The sequence below is a fragment of the Macaca fascicularis genome, chromosome 9 (assembly GCF_037993035.2).
Source record: "Macaca fascicularis isolate 582-1 chromosome 9, T2T-MFA8v1.1".
Taxonomy (NCBI): Eukaryota; Metazoa; Chordata; class Mammalia; order Primates; family Cercopithecidae; genus Macaca; species Macaca fascicularis.
The window spans coordinates 1,684,800-1,705,022 of NC_088383.1; the positions used below are offsets into that span (position 1 = coordinate 1,684,800).

At 45.3% G+C, this 20,223-nt stretch overlaps 1 protein-coding gene across 1 annotated transcript in view; it reads right to left on the reverse strand.

The window, feature by feature from the left end:
• The window catches only part of ADARB2 (adenosine deaminase RNA specific B2 (inactive)), a 527,763-nt gene that overhangs the window by 162,401 nt on the left and 345,139 nt on the right, over positions 1–20,223 (reverse strand). The window contains exon 2 of the mRNA XM_005564500.5: positions 12,156–12,242. Coding sequence (XP_005564557.2) covers positions 12,156–12,242 — 87 coding nt within the window. The remainder of the gene's footprint in view (positions 1–12,155; positions 12,243–20,223) is intronic.

Sequence of the window (20,223 nt, forward strand, 5' to 3'; positions counted from 1 at the left end):
GTGGCTCTGTTGTTTTCTCTGGCAATTGTGTCTAAAAAGTATTATGTTTGGGGAGGTAATTTTGTTCAAAACGTGGATCTGAGAGCTTGATCAGTATAGGTGCACAACGTTCATTTACAGTTGATGGCAGTAGAAACAGTTACCTTCTGAGGAGAAAGTGCTGAGTGCAAATGCTTTTGCTAGTCATTATGCACTTTGGGTATACATATAGCACTGAACTCTACTGTTTAGTGTGTTTCAGGCCAAGGGTTAGCAGATGAGATTAACCATGTGATTTTCCAAATTGAACTTAAAGATGGAGCAAAAAACCCAACACGGTCAACTCCCCAACCCCATACCAGACTGCATATAAATTTGCTTGGTACTCTGTAATTTCTTATTGATTTCTCGCAAGGTGGAGATGGACGAGACGGCCAGTGTGATTACAGTATGACCTTTGCTGGATCTTGGATTGGAACTCACGGAGCAACGCTTTGCCTCTAGCTGCACCGAACGCCTCTTTCTGATTCAATGTCCCATGACTCTCAGAATTAAAGTTTTCCATGGCATAAACCATGAATGTCAGATTATGGTATGAGGGCCTCTTTCATGATAATCAATAATTAATAATAACAGCGTACTTCAGGGGCCTGTCCTGGACACACCAGCTGGGCCCTCTGGGGGTGATATCACCCGATTAGGGTTCGGACTCCTCTGCACAGGCCCCGATTCCCATTTCCCTGATGTGGGGGCCTAGCACAGAGGCAACAGTCCAGTGGTGGCCTCTGCATGGAGCTGTGGGGAATGGGGGTGCAGTGGGTGCCGCTCTGGACTCTGCTCCATTGTTTACGGCTGTGTGACCCTGGACAAGTCACTCAGTCTGGCCAACTGATTTTTTAAGACAGAAAATGAAAATTTAAAAAATATTTGCCTTATAAGGTTCTTACAGGGATGAACGGAGGCAGCACATCTAATGGGCTGAGCGAGAGTCAGCCGTGGGGGAACATTGGATGCATTTTGAAAACACAGCAGGGAAATGGCGGGGCAGACACTTCTCACCCTCCTCTCACCGCATCTCGCCCACCTTGCTTCTCTCTCTCCGGTCCCGGTTCTCTCTCTGCTCATCTTTTTCCCTGAGCTTCTCCGTGCACTTTACAGGAATTCCAGGGCACCTGGAAGAAGGGTTTCCAGGGCCTCACGTCTGCGAGTCGCGAGCTGTGGCGGGGGTCGCATCTCCCGCCTTGAGAGTTTTTGAGGGAGTTTTGCTCCCTCAGAAGGGCCGAGAGCAGCATGAGCTTTTCCACACACAACAAAGCCTCCCCTCTGTCCCTGGTTGGCAAGGCAAGAGTTCGTTCTCACAAAACCTTCCAGAACCTACTGGGTCAGGTAACAGTGCAGGTGCCTGAGGCATACGAAGGGGAAAACAGGCTTTGCCTTTTTGTTCCTTGGGCCCAAGTGGGACGAGCCTGACACTGTGACCCTGTGACAGTCGTGGGGCTGGGCTGGGTGAGGGTGGGAGCGGAGCTCACCCTGTGGTCCTGCGGCAGTCGTGGGGCCGGGCTCGGTGAGGGTGGGAGCTGACCCTTGGGGAGTGGCGCTCTGGGCTCTGAGGCTGTCGGCGGATGGAGGAGCTCAGGCCCAGGTGCTGCCCTGCTGGCCTCTTGCTGTAGCGACTTCGTGTGAACCACTCGCGGCTTTAACGCTGACTTTACAAATTAACGTTGGTATTAAATGTGTTACACTTTCCTGCCTGACCCAGGAAATTATTCTCATTTTTTTCCTCCATATAATCAACAGGTTTCTCACACTCAGTCGTCATATATAAAAACCTAGAGATAAAACATCAGGAGACCAGGAAAACACCAGGCTCTAAGTAGAAAGCTATTGATGGAAAGCTATTGTTGATGCACCTGCTTGGTGGGTCTCAGAGCCCAGTTCCTGCACTCACCAGGGTCTCTACTTAACAGGCTACACCCTGGAGGTGAGGGGAGCTGGGGGACTGTCTTCCTCCCCTCTTCATGCTGCTTGTGGAAATTACCCCCGGGGTTGTGTCCCAAACCCCTCACTCTTTGTCTGTGCGCCCCAAGTCTGGGTGTTCCCAAAGGCCAGCAGGGAAGATGATAGCGGCTGTTACCCACACAAAAGGCAGTGGAAGGTGCCAGTGTTCATTTACTTGACTGTGGTAACTACTTCACCAAGTGTAAGTGTAACAAAACATCATGATGTACACCTGAAATATACACAATAAAACCCACAATAAAATATATTTAAAAAAGTCAGCCTGACTTAGGTTCATGAAGCCTGATTAGCCCACCGATGGGCAGCTCTGCCCTTGCTCCGAGAGGCTAGGCATGGCCACGCCCCTCCTGAGTCATCCCCTCTGTCTCTGATCCTCAGAGCAGGCACACTGAGCTTTTCCCCGGCTCCCACTTTTTGCATTTTGTCCCTGTCTTCTCTAGGGAAGCTGTCTCCAAAGCTCGGTGCACAGATTGGTGAATGGACTTGTCTCTGGGGCACAGAGGTGGATTCCAGAGGCTGGGTGCTGGCAGTGTGACCTGACCCATCACACAGTTCACAAATGGAACCTACTACACGGGCCTTGTTAGATCAATGGAGATGGTGCGTGTAACAGTTTTAGCATGATCTGTCAAATGTTGCAGACACTCCGAATGCGTGATTTCAGCAACACATCAAAAAGAGGATTCATCATGAGCAAGTGGGTTTTATTCCAGAAATGCAAGGATGAATCCACCTCTACAACAAATCCATAAATGTGATTTACCACACAAATGGAACTAAAAACAAAAACCATATGGTCATCTCAATAGATCTATAAAAGGCATTCGATAAAATCCAACATCCCTTTATGATAAAAACTGTCAACAAACTAGGCATTGTAGACACATACCTCAAAATAATAAGAGCCATCTATGACAAACCCACAGCCAATGTCACACTTAATGGGGAAAAGTTGAAAGCATTTCCCTAAGGACTGGAACAAGATGATGTCCACTCTCACCACTTCTACTTAAAATAGTACTAGAAGTCATAACCAGAGCAATTGGGCAAGAGAAAGAAATAGGCCGGGCGCGGTGGCTCAAGCCTGTAATCCCAGCACTTTGGGAGGCCGAGACGGGCGGATCACGAGGTCAGGAGGTCGAGACCATCCTGGCTAACCCGGTGAAACCCCGTCTCTACTAAAAAGTACAAAAAACCAGCCGGGCGAGGTGGCCGGCGCCTGTAGTCCCAGCTACTCGGGAGGCTGAGGCAGGAGAATGGCGTAAACCCGGGAGGCGGAGCTTGTAGTGAGCTGAGATCCGGCCACTGCACTCCAGCCTGGGCGACAGAGCGAGACTCCGTCTCAAAAAAAAAAAAAAAGAGAAAGAAATAAAAGACATCCAAATGGAAAACAGGAAGTGAAGCTATCTCTGTTCCCTGATGACATACATGTATGTTATGTATACCTGGAAAACCCTAAAGATTCCTCTAAAAGACTCCTCGATTTGATAAATGACTTCAGTAAAGTTTCAGGATACAAAATCAATGTACAAAAATTAGTAGCATTTCTATACATCAATAATGTTTAAGCTGAGAACCAAATCAAGAACTCAATACCATTTACAATAGTCACACACACACAATAAAATACCTAGGAATAAATTTAACCAAGGAGGTGGAAGACAGCTACAAAATACTGATGAAAGAAATTGTAAAAGACATGAAAAAATGGAAAACCATCCTATGCTCATGGATTGGAAGAATTAATATTGATAAAATGTCCATATTACCCAAAGCAATAGGCAGATTCAATGCAGTCTCTATCAAATTCCAACATTATTTTTCACAGAATTAGAAAAAACAATCCTAAAGTTCATATAAAACCAAAACAGACCCTGAATAGCTAAAGCAGTCCCAAGGAAAAGAACCAATCCAGATGCATCACATTGCCAGACTTTGAATTATACTACAAATCTATAGTAACAACAGGATGGTAGGGTATTGGTACAAAGATAGACACATAGACCCATGGAACAGAGTAGAGAACCTGGAAATAAAGTGGCTCATCTCCAGCCATCTGATCCTCAACAGAGCTTACAAAAATAAACAATGGGGAAAGGACATCCTAATCAATAAATGGTGCTGGGAAATTGGCTATCCATATGCAGAAGAATGAAACTGGACCCCTATCTCTCACCATACACAAAAATTAATTCAAGGATGGTTTAAAGACTTAAACATAGGACCTGAAACTACAAACTTCTGGACATTGACCTGGCAAAAGATTTATGATGAAGGCCCCAAAAGGAAATGCACAAACCAAGAAATAGACAAAGTGGACTTAATTAAACTAACAAGCTTCTGCACAGCAAAACAAAACAAAAGAAAAAAAAAAAAGGAAACAGACAACCTACAAAATGGGCTAAAATATTTGCAAATTATGCCTCTGACAAAGTACTAATATCCAGAATCTAGATGGAATTCAAATAACTTAGTGAGAAAAAACCAAACAACTCCATGAAAAATTGGGCAAAGGGCATGAAGAGACCATTTCTCAAAAGAAAAAATATAAGCAACTAACAAACATATGATAAAATGCTCAACATCATAGGGGAAATGCAAATTAAAATCACACTGAGATATCATCATACCCCAGTCAGAATGGCTATTATTAAAAAGTAAAAAAAAAAAAAAAAAAAAAAATCCAACATGTTTGTGTGGATGCAGAGAAAAGGGATTGCTTGTGCATTGTTGGTGGAAATGTAAACTAATTCAACTTCTATGGAAAACAGTATAGCGATTTCTCAAGGAACTAAGAATAGAACCACCATTTGACCCAGCAATTGTTCTGCTGGGCATCTACCCAAAGGAAAAGAAAATCATTACATAAAAAAGACACCTGTGTGTGTATGTTCACCTCAGCACTATTGACAATAGCAAAGACATGGAACCGACCTAAATGTCCATCAACAGTGGATGGATAAAGAAAATGTAGTACATATACACCATGGAATACTATGTATCCATAAAAAAGAGTAAAATTATGTCCTTTGCGGCAATGTGAATGGAGCTGGAGGCCATTATCCTAAATGAACTAACTCAGAAACAGAAAAGCAAATACTGCATGTTCTCACTTATGAGTGGGAACTAAACCATGGGTACACATGGACATAAAGATGGTAACAACAGACACTGAGGACTTGAGACGGGGGGAGAGTAGGAGATGGGTAAGGTTTGAAAAATAAGCTATCAGTACAAGGTTCACTATTTGGGTAATGGGTACACTAGCAGCCCAGTCCCCACCAGGGTGCGGTATACCCGCGGGATGGTATACGCATGGGACGGTATACCCATGGGACGGTATACCCATGGGACGGTATACCCATGGGACGGTATACCCATGGGACAGTATACCCATGCACAGGTATCCCTAAGCCTAAAATAAAATGAAATTAAATTTTAAAAAAGTTTTGGCATGACCTACCAAATGTTGCAGGCCCTCAGAACACATACTCATAGTATATTAGAGCTGGGAGTAGGTCTGCAAGAAACTCATGTGGTTACACCAGGGCAGACGGGGAACCACTTGCTATGTCAGTTGCACATCAGGATTCTTAGAAAGGTTTAGCATGTAACCAAGGAGATGAAAGATATCTACAAGGAGAGCTACAAAACACTGATAAAAGAAATGGTAGACACAAACAAATGGAAAACCATCCCATGCTCATGGATTGGAAGAATCAATATTGCTAAAATGTCCATATTGCCCCAAACACTAGTAGACTCAACGCCATCCCCCTGTCAAATGGCCAAAGTTATTTTTCACAGAATTAGAAAAAGCAATCCTAAAGTTCACATGGAATCGAAACAGATCCCAACTAGCCAAAGCATTCTGAGAAGAACAGAAGAGAAGAATATCACTCTGTTTGTCTCCGTGTCTCTCCCTGTCTTTGTCTCGCTGTGTCTGTCTCTATCTCTGACACACACACACACACACGCACACACACACACACCCCTCCTTTGTTAAGGTTCCTCAGAGTCACTCACTCAGACTGGAAACAGATTCTTATCAACCCCTGGAGGGCTCCAGCTGGTAAACAGTGCCTGAGTGTGTAACGTAACTAGTGCGTGTATGAGTGTGTGCCTGAGCATGTGCCTGTGAGTGTATATGTAATTGTGCATGTGTGCATGTAAGTGTGACTGTGTGTATGCATGTGTGTGTGCATTATGTATACTTTGTGTGCATGTGTGTGTGTGCATTTGTGTGCACACCTACATCAGTCCGGTGGGAAATGGCAGTGAGCTAGGCAGAAAGCAGGATGGCATGGTGGCCCTGGGGGGACAGCGCAGCTCCCCTGCCCTCTTGCCCCCAATGGGGCTCACACCACACTTCTTCTCCCTGGAAAATTCCTGATGTGGACTCCACGCACCTTTCCTAATGAAACCCACTTCCAGTGAGACTCCGTGGGTGGCATCCCGGCCGCCCACACCCTGGTATGTCCTGCTGCCTCTGCACCCCAGCCAAGAACCTCATTCTGGAGACCTCCTAGAATGAGGCATCTGTGAACTGTGGCTTCTCTGAGGTCTTTGTGAGGCACCAGGTTTTCAGAGAGCTGCACATATCCTTCCACTGTAGAAATTAGATAAAAGCAGGCAAATAATTGGAACTATTAGATAAATACCACAAACCACAGTAATAGGATGATGATGAGCAATTTGAAAACTCAGGGAGGCATCTGCATGGGAAAATGCAAAATGAAATGATTTCCATCCACTTCTCTCACGGGCGTTCTCCTGAGCCTCAAACGCGAATGACCTTGTTTGATACAGTGTCCGGAAATGTGCTAAGTTTAAAGTTTTCATGCGTTACAGGACAGCATTTGGTGGAGAAAGCCCAACGTTTTATATTGTCATGACTGTGGTGAAACTTTTGCTTTCCAAGTGAAAGCTGTTCTGGCCGTGCAAAGCCGGATGGCCTAGGCTGCTGCTCTTCATAGGCGGAGAGCAGGTGCGGGTGGGGCCGGGCCTGGTGGGTCTGCTGGCCCTCCATCCGCCCCCCGTCCGCCCCCCGTCCGCCCCCCGTCCGCCCCCTGTCCGCCCTCCGTCCACCCCCCGTCCGCGGAGTGCAGGGCTGCGCTTGCTCCAGAGCTCAGGCGTCCTCTCCTCTGGCTCCCGCTGTCGGTCCTCTGCTGGGCCGTTTGCACGCCCAGCTTCCCCTGTGCGGCGGCATTGGGACCGCCCGCATCACTAATAATGACGCTGCGTGTCTGCGGGTCAGACGGGCTCCTGGGAGCCAGCCAGGCGGCACGCCACGCTACATTGGAAGAGATAATGTTGTTCCTGGTGAAGGTTATTCTGCGGCCGAGCAGCTCTTTTCCCTCCATGAATCCCCGCTGAGGGACGCGAAGGCAGGTGCCTGGGTTCTCCAGGGCACAGCAGAGGTTCTGTAAGCGGCAGGAGGCAGGCTGGGGCCGGGGGTGGGAGGCAGTGGCTCCTGGCATTTGCGGAGTGGACACTGGCAGGCTGGGCAGCTGCAGAAGGGCCTCCTTCAAAGACTCATCACGCAGGACCCCACGGGGCTGGACCCGTGGTGTGTGGGACTCAGGAAGGAGCAGGTGCGGCTGTCGGGAGACCTCTTTCCGGCACAGCTCCAGGGCCCAGGGCCGTCTTTGTGCCGGGCAGCCTTGGGCTCACCTGGTCAGAACTGGGTTGGATCCCACCCTCTGCGCAGTGGTCAGCAGAGAGTTGACAGTGACCAGATGGCAGGAACTCATGACTGCTCAGCGTTGGAAGAGACAGCTCCTCAGAGTTAACCGCCCCAGGCAGACACGCCTTACAAACGTGGAGTTGTTCAGTCCACTCAGCCAAGACCAGCCTATGGGTGATGGGCTTCCAGGTGCGGCTCCCAGGCCCACTTCCCGCAGGTACAGGGCGTGGTGTGTGCCCTGCGAGCCTGTCCCCCGCTCCGCACCCTTAGATGAGGGGCGCTCGGCCCCAGACAAAAGCCATGATCCTGTGAGGTTGTGGGCACCCAGCATCCACAGGGAAGCACATGGGATTCCCCAAAGGTGGAACACATGCCAGGTGGGATGGGAGCGGTCCTCGTATCGGAGCCCACAGACACATAGACTCACAGGGCGTGAAACACGGGAGACGGGAGGAGGCAGGGCAAGGTCATGTGTGCTCCTACCACCCACCCTCGCTCCTGACATATGTGCGTGCACTGACGTGCACAGACACACACCACACACCTGTGCACATGTGCACAGACTCACACACTACACACATGCACACATGTGCACAGACACACATCACACATATGCACACACGTGCAGAGACACACACCACACACATGTGCACATAGCACACTTGGCACACATGCCACATGCATGCACACACCACACACATGCACACACGTGCACAGAGTCACACCACACACATGCACACACACGTACACACACCACACTCATGCACATACTCACATGCCACACACATGCACACACACATACACACACCACACACATGCACATACATGCCACACACATACGCACATACCACACTCGGCACACATGCCACATGCATGCACACAGCACACACATGCACACACCTGCACAGACTCACACATCACACACATGCACACACGTGCACACACACACCACACACATGCACACACCTGCACAGACTCACATGCCACACACTTGCACACACACGTATACACACCACACACATGCACACACGTGCACAGACTCACACACCACACACATGCACACACATGCACAGACTCACACATCACACACATGTGCACATACCACACTGCACACATGCCACATGCATGCACACACAACACATATGCACACATGCACAGACACACACCACACACATGCACACACGTACACACACCATACACATGCACACACATGCCACACACGTACACACACCACACACATGCACACACATGCCACACACATGCACACACACACGTGCACACACCACACACATGCACACACGTACACAGACTCACACACCACACACATGCACACACTGCACAGACTCACATGCCACACACATGCACACACTGCACAGACTCACATGCCACACACATGCACACACACGTACACACACCACACACACGCACACATGTGCACAGACTCACACACCACACACATGCATACACATGTGCACACACCACACACATGCACAGACTCACATCACACATGTGCACATACGACACTCGGCACACATGCCACATGCACACACACAACACACATGCACACACGTGCACAGACTCACACACCACACACATGCATACACACACACCTGTGCACACACATGCACACATACACACATGACACATATGCACGTGAACTCACCCCACACACATGTGCACTTCCCCACACACCACACATGCCACATGCATGAACACACATCACAACACACACACACACACACACACACACACATCTTTTTCTACCTTCCCGTGTATCTGGATTACAAATGGATAAGGCCGAGCAAAGGCCGAGCTGGCGGTGCCGCAGGGAGCTATGAAGGGAGGGCTGATTCATTTGCAGGTTTGTCTTTGAACAATCTATGAAAAGAAAGTAAATAAACAGCATCTACACAAAGGGGAGCAACTAGTTGATTGATTGAAAATGAGACTTCTCAAGCATTTCAAGAGCATTTTAACTACCATAAATAATTTAAAGTTATTGTTACCTCTAAGTTTCTACCCATTAGCGTGGAGGCTCTGAGAGGTAATGTTTATAGCCCAAGGCAGCTTGGCTGCCAGGACAGAGCATGAAAGGCTTCCGGAAAGTCCAGAAAGTCTTGGCCTCGTCAGGCCGTCTCCTCTTCTCATTGCCTGCTGTGGGGGTTCTTACGGGGGGCAGGGGGAAGGAGAAGCTCCTACGTCGGGTGGGGACGTCCCTCTCTCAGGAATCTCAGGGGCAGAGCAATAATTTTCCCAGTGGCCAGGCGGTTTATTTCTCCAGGTCTGGGCCTCTGGTTGCTACAGAAAGGTGGTTGCTGCACCTCTGTAAGGTAGAAACCATTCGCTCCGCACCGCAGATGTCCTCTGGCCCTTGCTGAAGCTTCATTTCTTTTTCTCCTGAGGGAGGCCAGCTCCAGCCAGGATCCCAGCACCTCCAGGTGTGGAGGAGGAGGAAACAGTGAACTTCCCCTTCCCAGGTGTTTCCAGGTCCACATGTCACGCTCAGCTTGGGTGGGGGGTGTGTGCTCCTGGGGGCTGTGTGCTCGTGTGCTCTTGGAGTGTGTGTGTTTGTGTGCACCCCTGGGGGGTGTGTGTATGCACACATGCACATGCCTGGTGTGTGCTTTTTACTTTCTCTATCCCGGATTTCAGAAGTAGTGATCAATAAATGGACTCATCTGGAAATTTTCCAGTTTGGGTCACCAGAGAACAGAAGCGACCTGTGTCAAAGCTTGGCTTGAGTCTCAAGCTGTGCTGGGGAGGGAGCACGGAGTCTGGGCCGAGCCCTCCCTAGTGCCAGCACATCCTCCTCCTAACATGCTCCTTCCACATCTAGAAGAGAAGGGGTCCAAGAGAGGGCATTGACCTTCACTCTGGTCCTGACACCAAAAGACTGTGATTCTGCTTTTGCTGAAAAACCTCCATTTCCAGTGCGGTTAATTATCATGCTGTCTGGGAAGGGCTGTGTTTCCCAGGCTGATGGCAAAGTGCACGGAGTCCCTTGCAGACCCTTCCCACTGCCTCTTGTTGGTCTGACCAGCAATCCCAGGGTCACCTCACCTCCTCCCCATCCCACGACAACAGGAGTGTGCTGACCTCTTCCTGGTTGAAAAAGGATCCATCTGCCAGGTTGTGTTAAAATTTGAGGAGCTGTTCACATGGTCTGGAATGTCTTGTCCTCTTTGTTAAATGCCTGACAATTTGCTGTGAACATAGAGGCCAGCTCCTGCAGCCACACACTCCCGGATCCTCACCCCCACAGTCAGCTCCCGAGACGCTGCTCAGATCCCTTTCCTAAACCAGCCTGGTGCCATCCTGAGGAGTCTCCTTGGCCCCTTTCCAATTTCATGTGCCAGAAATGTTTGCACAGGAGGGGCTCCTATCCAGCCCTTTCCTTATTAAATACTTGTACAAACAATGCTCTAAGACACCATGACCATTGCTCTTTCTGGTTTGATGAAAAAACAAAGGAAGGAGAGGAGAGAACAGTCCAAGAAAACTGGTTAATTTCTTGGAATCCCTAGGGTTCTCAGTCCCACAGACATTACTGACACTTTCCTGCCCTTTTGGTAAGGAAGGGATTCCTGGTGAGGATGAGACTCCAGGGAAGACTAAGATTCCAATTAAGGATGGAACTGAAGATGAGAATGGGACCAACCAGGTTGGAAACAGATCCAACCAGGAAATGCCACAGGTGAGGATGAGACTGCAGGTAAGGAGGGGACTGCCGGTGAGACTAAGTTTCCAGATGAGGGTGGGAGCACAGGTGAGGATAGGATAGGATTTCAGGTGAGGATGACACTGAAAGTGAGGATGGGGCCACAGGTGAAGATGGGATTGCAGGTGAGGGTGGGACTGCAGGTGAGGATAGGATTCCAGGTGAGGATGACTCTGAAAGTGAGGATGGGATCACAGGTGAAGATGGGACTACAGGTGAGGGTGGGACTGCAGGTGCGGGTAAGATTCCAGGTGAGGGTGGGACTGCAGGTGAAGATGGGACTGCAGGTGAGGGTGAGACTGCAGGTGAGGATAGGATTCCAGGTGAGGATGACTCTGAAAGTGCGGATGGGATCACAGGTGAGGATGGGACTACAGGTGTGGGTAAGATTCCAGGTGAGGGTGGGACTGCAGGTGCAGATGAGACTGCAGGTGAGGGTGGGACTGCAGATTACAGTAGGACTCCAGGTAAGGATAGGACCTCAGATGAAGACAGGATTGTAGGTGGAGATAGGATTCGGGTGAGACCTTCAAATGAAAAGGATTCCAAGTGAGGATAGGATTGCAGATGCAGGTGGGACTGCAGGGAAGATGGGGATTCTGTAGGGGACTGAGAGCAGACACTGTCTCTCCAGGTAAGACAAACAGACCCTCCCAGATGACTCCAGGTATCTCAGGGTTTGGGGACAGCGGGGGACCCCTGCACACAGAATACGGGGGCCTTTGTGCACTTTGGGGAAAGGAAGCTGCTTACTTAGGGTGTCTTCATCCTCTGTGTTTGTGGTGCCAGGACTCAGGTGCTTGAAGGGAGCGAGGAAGGTTGACAATATGCTTACTTTATCTGGAAAGAGAAGAGCAGGAAATGCACTTTTGACATGGAGTTTCAGAAAAACGCAATGCTTTTAGAAGTTCTTATTACTGAAGGTTGGACAAGGGACGTGGAAAGGTCACTTTGGTTTCAGCCATTTCATTCTGGTTCAGTCTTTTATAGAATATCTGACAGCATTTTATCAAATTCCTTTCTCCACTCAATTTAAAATTCTACGATTTCCGTCTTTCTCCTTCTCTTATTTTGGCATCTCCCTTCACCTTGCCCAAGTCCCTTAAAACTTTAAGCAGCTGTCTCCAGGGTAGCAACCTTGCATCTGTTTACAAGATCCCGGGTAGGGCAGAGCCTTCCGTCGAGATCATTTCACAGAGATGGGCTAAAACAAGTAAAACGATCTCACAATTAAAAGAGAATGGTGCAAATAAAGCCAAGACTATCTTTCACTATTAGTGCAGAATTTGCTTTCTGGGCTTGACATGCATTAAAAATAAAGGACCTGTCACTTAGCGGGCGTTTGGCAGAAGTAGAGGAGGGGAGGAGGGAGCTAGTGGTGTGGGCAGAGCACGCAGTCCTCCCAGAAATGGCCAAGCGTCCTCAATACGGTGGCTGGAATTCCAGGGACTGCCTCTGCCTGAAGCCTGTGGCCGGGTGAGCAAAGGCCAAGCAGGTCTTGCCTCCTGGGTCCCCACCACTCAGAGTGCAGCACGATTGTGGAAACAGATCCAACCAGGAAATGCCACTCCTCACCAATAAAGTATGCTGTTTTACTCCCATGGTCTCAGCAATTTATTTCATCAATAGCGAGATTAAGGAATGGTGGGTTCGAGGTATGATTGAGAGAAATAAAAATGACTAATAAAGGGATCCGAAAGAAAAGCTCCTTATTTTGGAGATTTCCACCACCTAAATTAAACCACTGCACTGGGGAGTATTGGTCCACACGTAGAACTCACTGCACTGCAGAGGAGACACCAACAGAGACAGAGCACAGGGAGCCCCTGGCTCCCAGACGTCCTCCAGTCTACACGGTTCGCATGTGCCATTATGAACCTGGACCTCATTGATTAAGAGGCCCCAGGTGGAAATCTCAGCGTTGCTCATGCAACACGGTGCAGAGTACGACAGAAGCGTGTCCTAGCGTCCCTGCCGTCCAAGTTCCAGGGCACTGGCTGTGGGATCGGCTACTTTGCTACGCGGGATCCTTCCCTCTCCTTCGGAAGCTGTGGACACCCACGGGCGGGATTTCCCAGGAGGTCACTGAGTTTACATCACCCTGTAATGAGGACAGCTGTCCACAGGTGCCCCACCATGGCACTGTATATCTCCCTGAAGTGTAATTTCTCAAGAAAACATGAGCTGCTGGTTTCATCTGCCCTTGGCCTTCAGGCATCCAGACCCAGCCTGAAACTGGCTCTTTTTCTTTTGAAGCTGAGCCTGTTTTCTCCTTAGCCAAGGTTTTCAGAGGCCAGGAGAGTTCACACTGAAATTCATTCGGGAGCCCGTTAACAGCTGTTGTTTCCAGTAGGGACGGGCAACAGAGAGAACAATAAATAACTCAAATATAAAATGCCTGTGCCTTCTTTGTTCTACCAAACAAGAATAAACCAGGGAAGGGTTTGCTCTTCTAAACCCTCGCAGCCCAAACTAATTTACTACAAGAGAATGAAATATCTTGCTTGAGTTATAATTTCATTAAGGGAGTCCAATAATGTTACACTAAGAGTGTGAAGCTCAAATGATTTAGTCTGGAGGATCTCAAGATGAAATTACATTTTTAATAAAGTAAGGCTACCAGCCAAACACTCACACAAGTGCACTAAACTATTCCAGACTTTACTTTAGCAAAATCGTAAGATATTTAAGGATTGTTTTAGATCTATCAAAGTTTTTACTTTCTGATGTTGCTAGATTTATCAAATAAAAATTCAGGATATCCAGTTAAAATTGAGTTTTACATAAACAGATAATTTTTTGGTATATAGGCATTTCTAATATTGTGTGGGACACACACACAAATATATATCTGTGTACATATATATATATGTATATACACACACACACATATATATACTTAAAAACCTTATTCATGGTTTATCTGAAATTCAGTGGAAGGCAAAGGACTTCAATAGAAATTTCTCCAAGGAAGATGTACTAATGTCAATAAGCACATGGAAATGTAATCAACATCACTAATCATTAGGGAAATGCAAATCCAAACCACAATGAAATATCATCTCACACCCATTAGGATGGCTATTAGAAAAACAAAGCAAAATCAGAAAATAATGTGTTGGTGAGGACACGGAGAAATGAGAGCCCTCTGAGGATGTGAAACAGGGTAACCGGCAGGTCAATGCCCAAATAATTGAAACTCAGAGAGATAACTGCACCCTCATATCCACGGCAGCATCGTGCACCAGAGCCTAGAGGTGGAAGCAGCTCAAGTGTCCTCAGTGGATGAGTGGATGAGTGAAATGCAGTACAGCCAAGCAACAGAAGATTAGGCAGCCTTAAAAAAAGGGAAATCCTGCCATTTGCAATGAGCGTGCATGAAACTGGAGGACCTCATCCTAAGGGAAATAAGCCAGGCATAGAAAGACAAATACTAGCGCATGATCTCTCTCATATGTGGAATCTAAAAAAAGTTGAATTCATAGAAGCAGAGTAGCATGGTGGCTGCCAGGGTCCATGGGGTGAGGGGAGAAGGGAGAGAGTGAGGAGATGTTGGTCTAAGGTACAAACTTCCTAGGATGAATGAGTTTTGGAGTCTTAATGTGCCGCATGGGGACTCTGGCTAATAACACATATTGTCCACTTGACATGGGATAAGAGAGCAGATTTTAAGCATCCTCATCCCCCACAATGGTAACTATGGCTGGTGACAGATGTGTTAATTAATTTGTGGTGATCATCATTACACAACATATATATCAAATCATCACATTGTACACCTTGAATATATTCAACTTTTATTTGTCAATTAAACATTTTAAAATTAAAAGAAGCACGTAAAAAACAACGGCAAAACAAAATCAAATGTAACTGGGTGTCCTGTATTTTCTCTGACACTCCCAGTTGTGCCTAACCAACTTTTCTTTCCGCTAGTGCAGCGGACTTTAGATTTCATGGGACAGCTTGAGCAACCGAACTAAAGCAAAGGAAACAGAAAGCCAGCAGTATTGCTAACACTTATCTATTGCTAACAAGTACACCTGAAATTCCAGCTATGCTCTGCAATCACCGTGAAGGCACGTAAGCTCTGGGAGAGAAGCGATTATTTCTAAGAAAGGGCAGACCGCGTCTTTAGAATGTTCTTGGAAAAGGACGTGAAGAATTCCATTTTTAATACAGAAAAAGTACGACAGAAGTTCTTTGGCTTCAGGGCCTCTCTTTGCGGTTTCCTCCGAACCCATTGTCCCTTTGGGATCTGATCTATATTCTATTAGTTCAATATGAGTAGAACTCTGATATTCAGATAATTCGATTTTTTGCATGTTTTTCATTGTCATCTTTTGAAAATCTGGTTTTACTCAAGCTTCTGATGAAAAAAGGAAGCCATACTTTTTTTTTTTTTTTTTTGTGCCTCCATTCTGGACCTTTTGGGTGTGCCGGAGAAGCTGCATCGCAGGGCGCCCCATGCTGCCGCTGCCTCCCCACCCTCTGGGTAACGCCTAGAAGAGCGGGCTGGGCTGGCTGGCTGTTCCTCTAAAAACGTCAGGGGTCGGCTGGGCAGTCTCCACGCCTCAGCTGCTCACATCCTGGGTTCTTGAGCTTGGGCTCCCATTATCGAATATGGACCAGCTGGAAGCTGACCCGGAGGATGCAGTGACCCGGGGCCAGCCCTGGTCTAAGAGTCAAGAGTTTTCAGGAAAGGTCGATGGCTGTTTTTAATGCATGGCTTGAAAGTTCCAGGACACTTGCTTTATAAATCTTGTTACTCACTGTGGAATAAGCAGCATTTACTTGAAGCAGTTTTATGTATTTTAGGGGCATCTGGGTGAGCATCTGGAGGGCACAGAAGCCCTTGCCCGGAACCACGTACGGCTGTGAATTGCAGTTGTGGCCTCTGCAGCACTGAGGCTCTGTGGTTATCGCCGGTTTTTCACATTATAACAGTTTGGGAGAACTACGACACTGTCAGGGCTGAGGGAAAGAGACACCCACTGGAATAATTTGTAGGTATTTTCAGATGTCCTAATCTTCTTGTTTAGAAATAAAATGTCCTGAGTTAATAGTCTACTTATTGTTTCGTGTTAACATCTTGGGGTGAGGATTATCCTTGAGTGAGATAGAGAAAAGCAATGGCTTATTTTCCCTGAAAGGCACTTGTGGCTATGCCAGCAGTTTTTCATTCAATATCACGAGTCCCCTGAATTCATGGCCTTCCCCAGAATGCTTGATGTGAATTATCAGGTTTTAAGAACATGTGGTTGAAGTATTAGGTGTTAGTGTACTTTGCAAAATCAAAATAACTGCACATATTGAGGATACGTGGTTACTTCGTCATTAGTCACACTGCATAATCACTGGGACACGTCTTAGCTTTCTTGACGTATTTATTCCAGGTAAAGAATCTGAGACATTGAGAAGTTAGTGGATGTGCCCAGGACTATCTATAAGGTCCTCAGCACGTCCCAGGCTTCTAGGCTGCAGTTGCCTTCCGCACTGAGCAAAGGCTACTTGAGGAGATCTTCATCTTCCTATCTTTTCCTGCCTGAGTAAAGTTTATCCTTGTAGTGTCTGATGAATGTTCTGGATTTTTCTTCCTTGCCTTGCCTTTGTTAAATTTTATTTAACCTTTTATGTTTCATTTGTCATATCTTTAAAATCAGAATAGCATCTTTGTTTCTAGGGCCACAAAAGGAAGAATAGTGCAATAAATAGTTTTTAATTCAAATATGAAAAGCATTTAAATTTAGGGTCTGGTTAATATTTTGTAGAAAAATCAAATGTACTCTCCTCTCTGCAGAAGTAACCACATACAATGTATTCATAAACAAGTTATCGGGGTTGGCTGAAAGCCCCAGGATCAGACGGTGCAGAGGAACATTCCCTCATCGTGAAGCGGGAGAGCCAGTTCTCTACCTTTCCTGGTCTAAGGACCATGACTCAACAACATTAGCTGAGTGGGGCACAATGAGATTTCAGTTCTGTCTTACCAAATTCTTTCTGATCTATTGAAACCAAGAAGGAAAATGGTAAATGCATTATAGTCTCCTCCAAAGTGAGCCTGGAGAAGACATGAGTGTGTGAAGTGATCTTGAGCCCACATCACAGTCCTAGAAAGAGCAGGAAGGAAGGCTCGCTGGTCATGCATGCACAAGCGCCTGGCCAGGATGAGGGAGCTGCAGCTCACCAGCTGTCTCATTGTAAACAACAGCAAAACTGGACAAAGTCTATGAAACAACCGATTTCAGAGTTTGGATGCCAGGCAGTCGTGACCATTGTTCCTGAGAAAAAGAAAGCATGTGAGTGCACCCCACAGCTCCACAAGCCTCTCACCCGGAAGCTCTTTTCAGCAGTAGAAAAGTGGACTTGAAGAAGAGCAAGCATCACTGTAAGCTGAGAAGGTGAAAACCAAAGCTTGTGCTGCTGAGGAAAGTAGAATTTGAGGGCAGAAGGCAGCTGCTTCAGAGATCTGGTGGGGCCACTGGATTTGGTTGTGACTCAGCCCCACATGAGAAGGGGAGACTCAGATCTCACTGAGAGCAGTGGCTGGGGACCTGTGAGCTAAATGAAAATTCAAGTGATGGCACAATGCTGAAAGTCTGGCATTCTGATCAGGCAGAATTATAGATCACTGAAGAGCTAGGATTCAGCTGGGATGGTAAAAAGGTGATGTTTAAGGACTAGGAATACTCTAGTCCTAGATTAAGAACTGCCATGAACATGTGCTAACAAAGAATTAAAACAAGCTTTGAAATGATCTAGTTGATCATTTCAACTAGAAATTGGTCGGTAATAAACTACCCTTGGTCAGTAATAAGCTACCTGCTAGAAGAAAACTCAAGAACACCACAAAATCCATATTCTCAACAACATGGTATCCACAAAGCCCAGCAAATAATGATATAGTAATAGTAATGACATTGCTAGATGTGAGAAGCAAGGAGAATATGACCTATCCTCAGAAAAAAATATAGTCAAAGTAAAAAGATCTAATGATGCTGAAATTAGCAGATAAGGATGTTAAATAGATGTTAGAAATATTTTTAAGAATTTAAAAATAAAGGGGACGTAATAAGTAAATAGATGGGGAATCTTGGTAGAGAAATGGAAACTGTATAAATAAAATAAAAATTCTCAAGCTCAAAAACATAACATTTGAAATGAAAAAATTTACTGGATGGGTTTCACATTAGATATGTCATTTCACAAAACATATCAGTAAATTTGAAGGCAGATCAGTAGAAACAATAAAAACTAAGCACAGGGAGAAATAGAAACAGTGAAAAAGGTGACAGAGACTCAATGATCTGTTGGGCAATATAAAGCAGTCTAATTTATGTATAATTGGAATTCGAGAAAAAAATGGAAAAACTGTTAAGGTAGAAAATGTACTTTAAATAATACTTTTAAAGTTTTGAATTTTTTAAGACACATCAAATCACAGACCCAAGTATCTCAATCAGACTTACACAGAATAAACCTGAAGAAGACTGTACAAATCAGCACAGCCAAACTCCTGAAAACGAAAGACAGGGAAAGTATTTTCAAAGTAGCCAGAGAAACGAGACCTCTCACGTATAGAGCAACCGCAACAAGAATGACAGAATACAAATTTGAATTCTGCTAAAAGACTATTAACTCTTTAAATACAAGATAATGACAGTGTACTGTAATGTTTATTATATATTTAGAAAATATATAAAAAGAGCAGCACACACCTTGGGATGGGGTAAATATAATTATTCTGTTGTAAGTTTCTTCCTTTGATCACGAGGTAGTTGGCTATGATAAGTTAAACATGCATACTTTAATCTCTAGATCAGTCACTAAAAATAATACAAAGAGGTATAGCTAAAAAGTCAACAGAGAAGATAAAATAAAATACTAAAAATGATCGATATGTTGAAAAAGGCAAAGAAGGAGAAACAAATAAATGGAATAAACTGAAAAAAAATTAGCAATATGGTACACTTAAATCCAAATATGTCAGTGATTACATTAAATGTAAATGGACTAAGTACTCCAATTAAAATGCAGAGATATTCAAATTATATTTAAAAAACAAAACATATTTTTGATTGCTACAAAAATGTACTTCAAATATAAAAATGTAGATAGGTTAAAAGTCAAATAATTGAAAGAGATACATCATGTAAATGCTTATTTTAAGAAAGATGGAATGGTTATGTTAACAATAGATGCAGTAGTTTTCAAAATATGAAATATTGCCAGGGATTAAGAAAGACATATCATAATGATCAAGTCATCAAGATAATATAATAATCGTTGGTGTTTATGCACTCAACAGAGTTTTAAACAACATGAATAAAAAACTAAAAAAATGAAGGAAGGTAGAAACATATATAATGATAGTTTGAGATTTTAACATTCCTCACCTAGTTACTGATAGAACAAGTAGTGAGAAAAAGGCTGTATTGAACAAAAAATTAGAAGAATGCTAACAGCTAACTTGACCTAACTTACATTTATAGAACACTGTATAGAGTATTTGTTGAGATGGACTATACACTACAAAATAAAAAAGGTCTCAATAAATTTTATAGGTTTGAAATCATAAAAGTGTATTTTCTGGCCACAATATAATCATGTTAAATATACATAACAAAAACATATATGGAAAATCTCTATATACTCAGAAATTAAGTATCACCATTGTAAGTGACCAAAGTGTTAAAAAGAAATCACAGGAAAATTAAAACCTCTTTATTCTCAGTGATAATGAAAGTATAACATACCTCAATTTGTGAAACATAGTTAAAGCAATGCTGAGAGACACATTTTAGCTCTAAATTTATGCTTATAT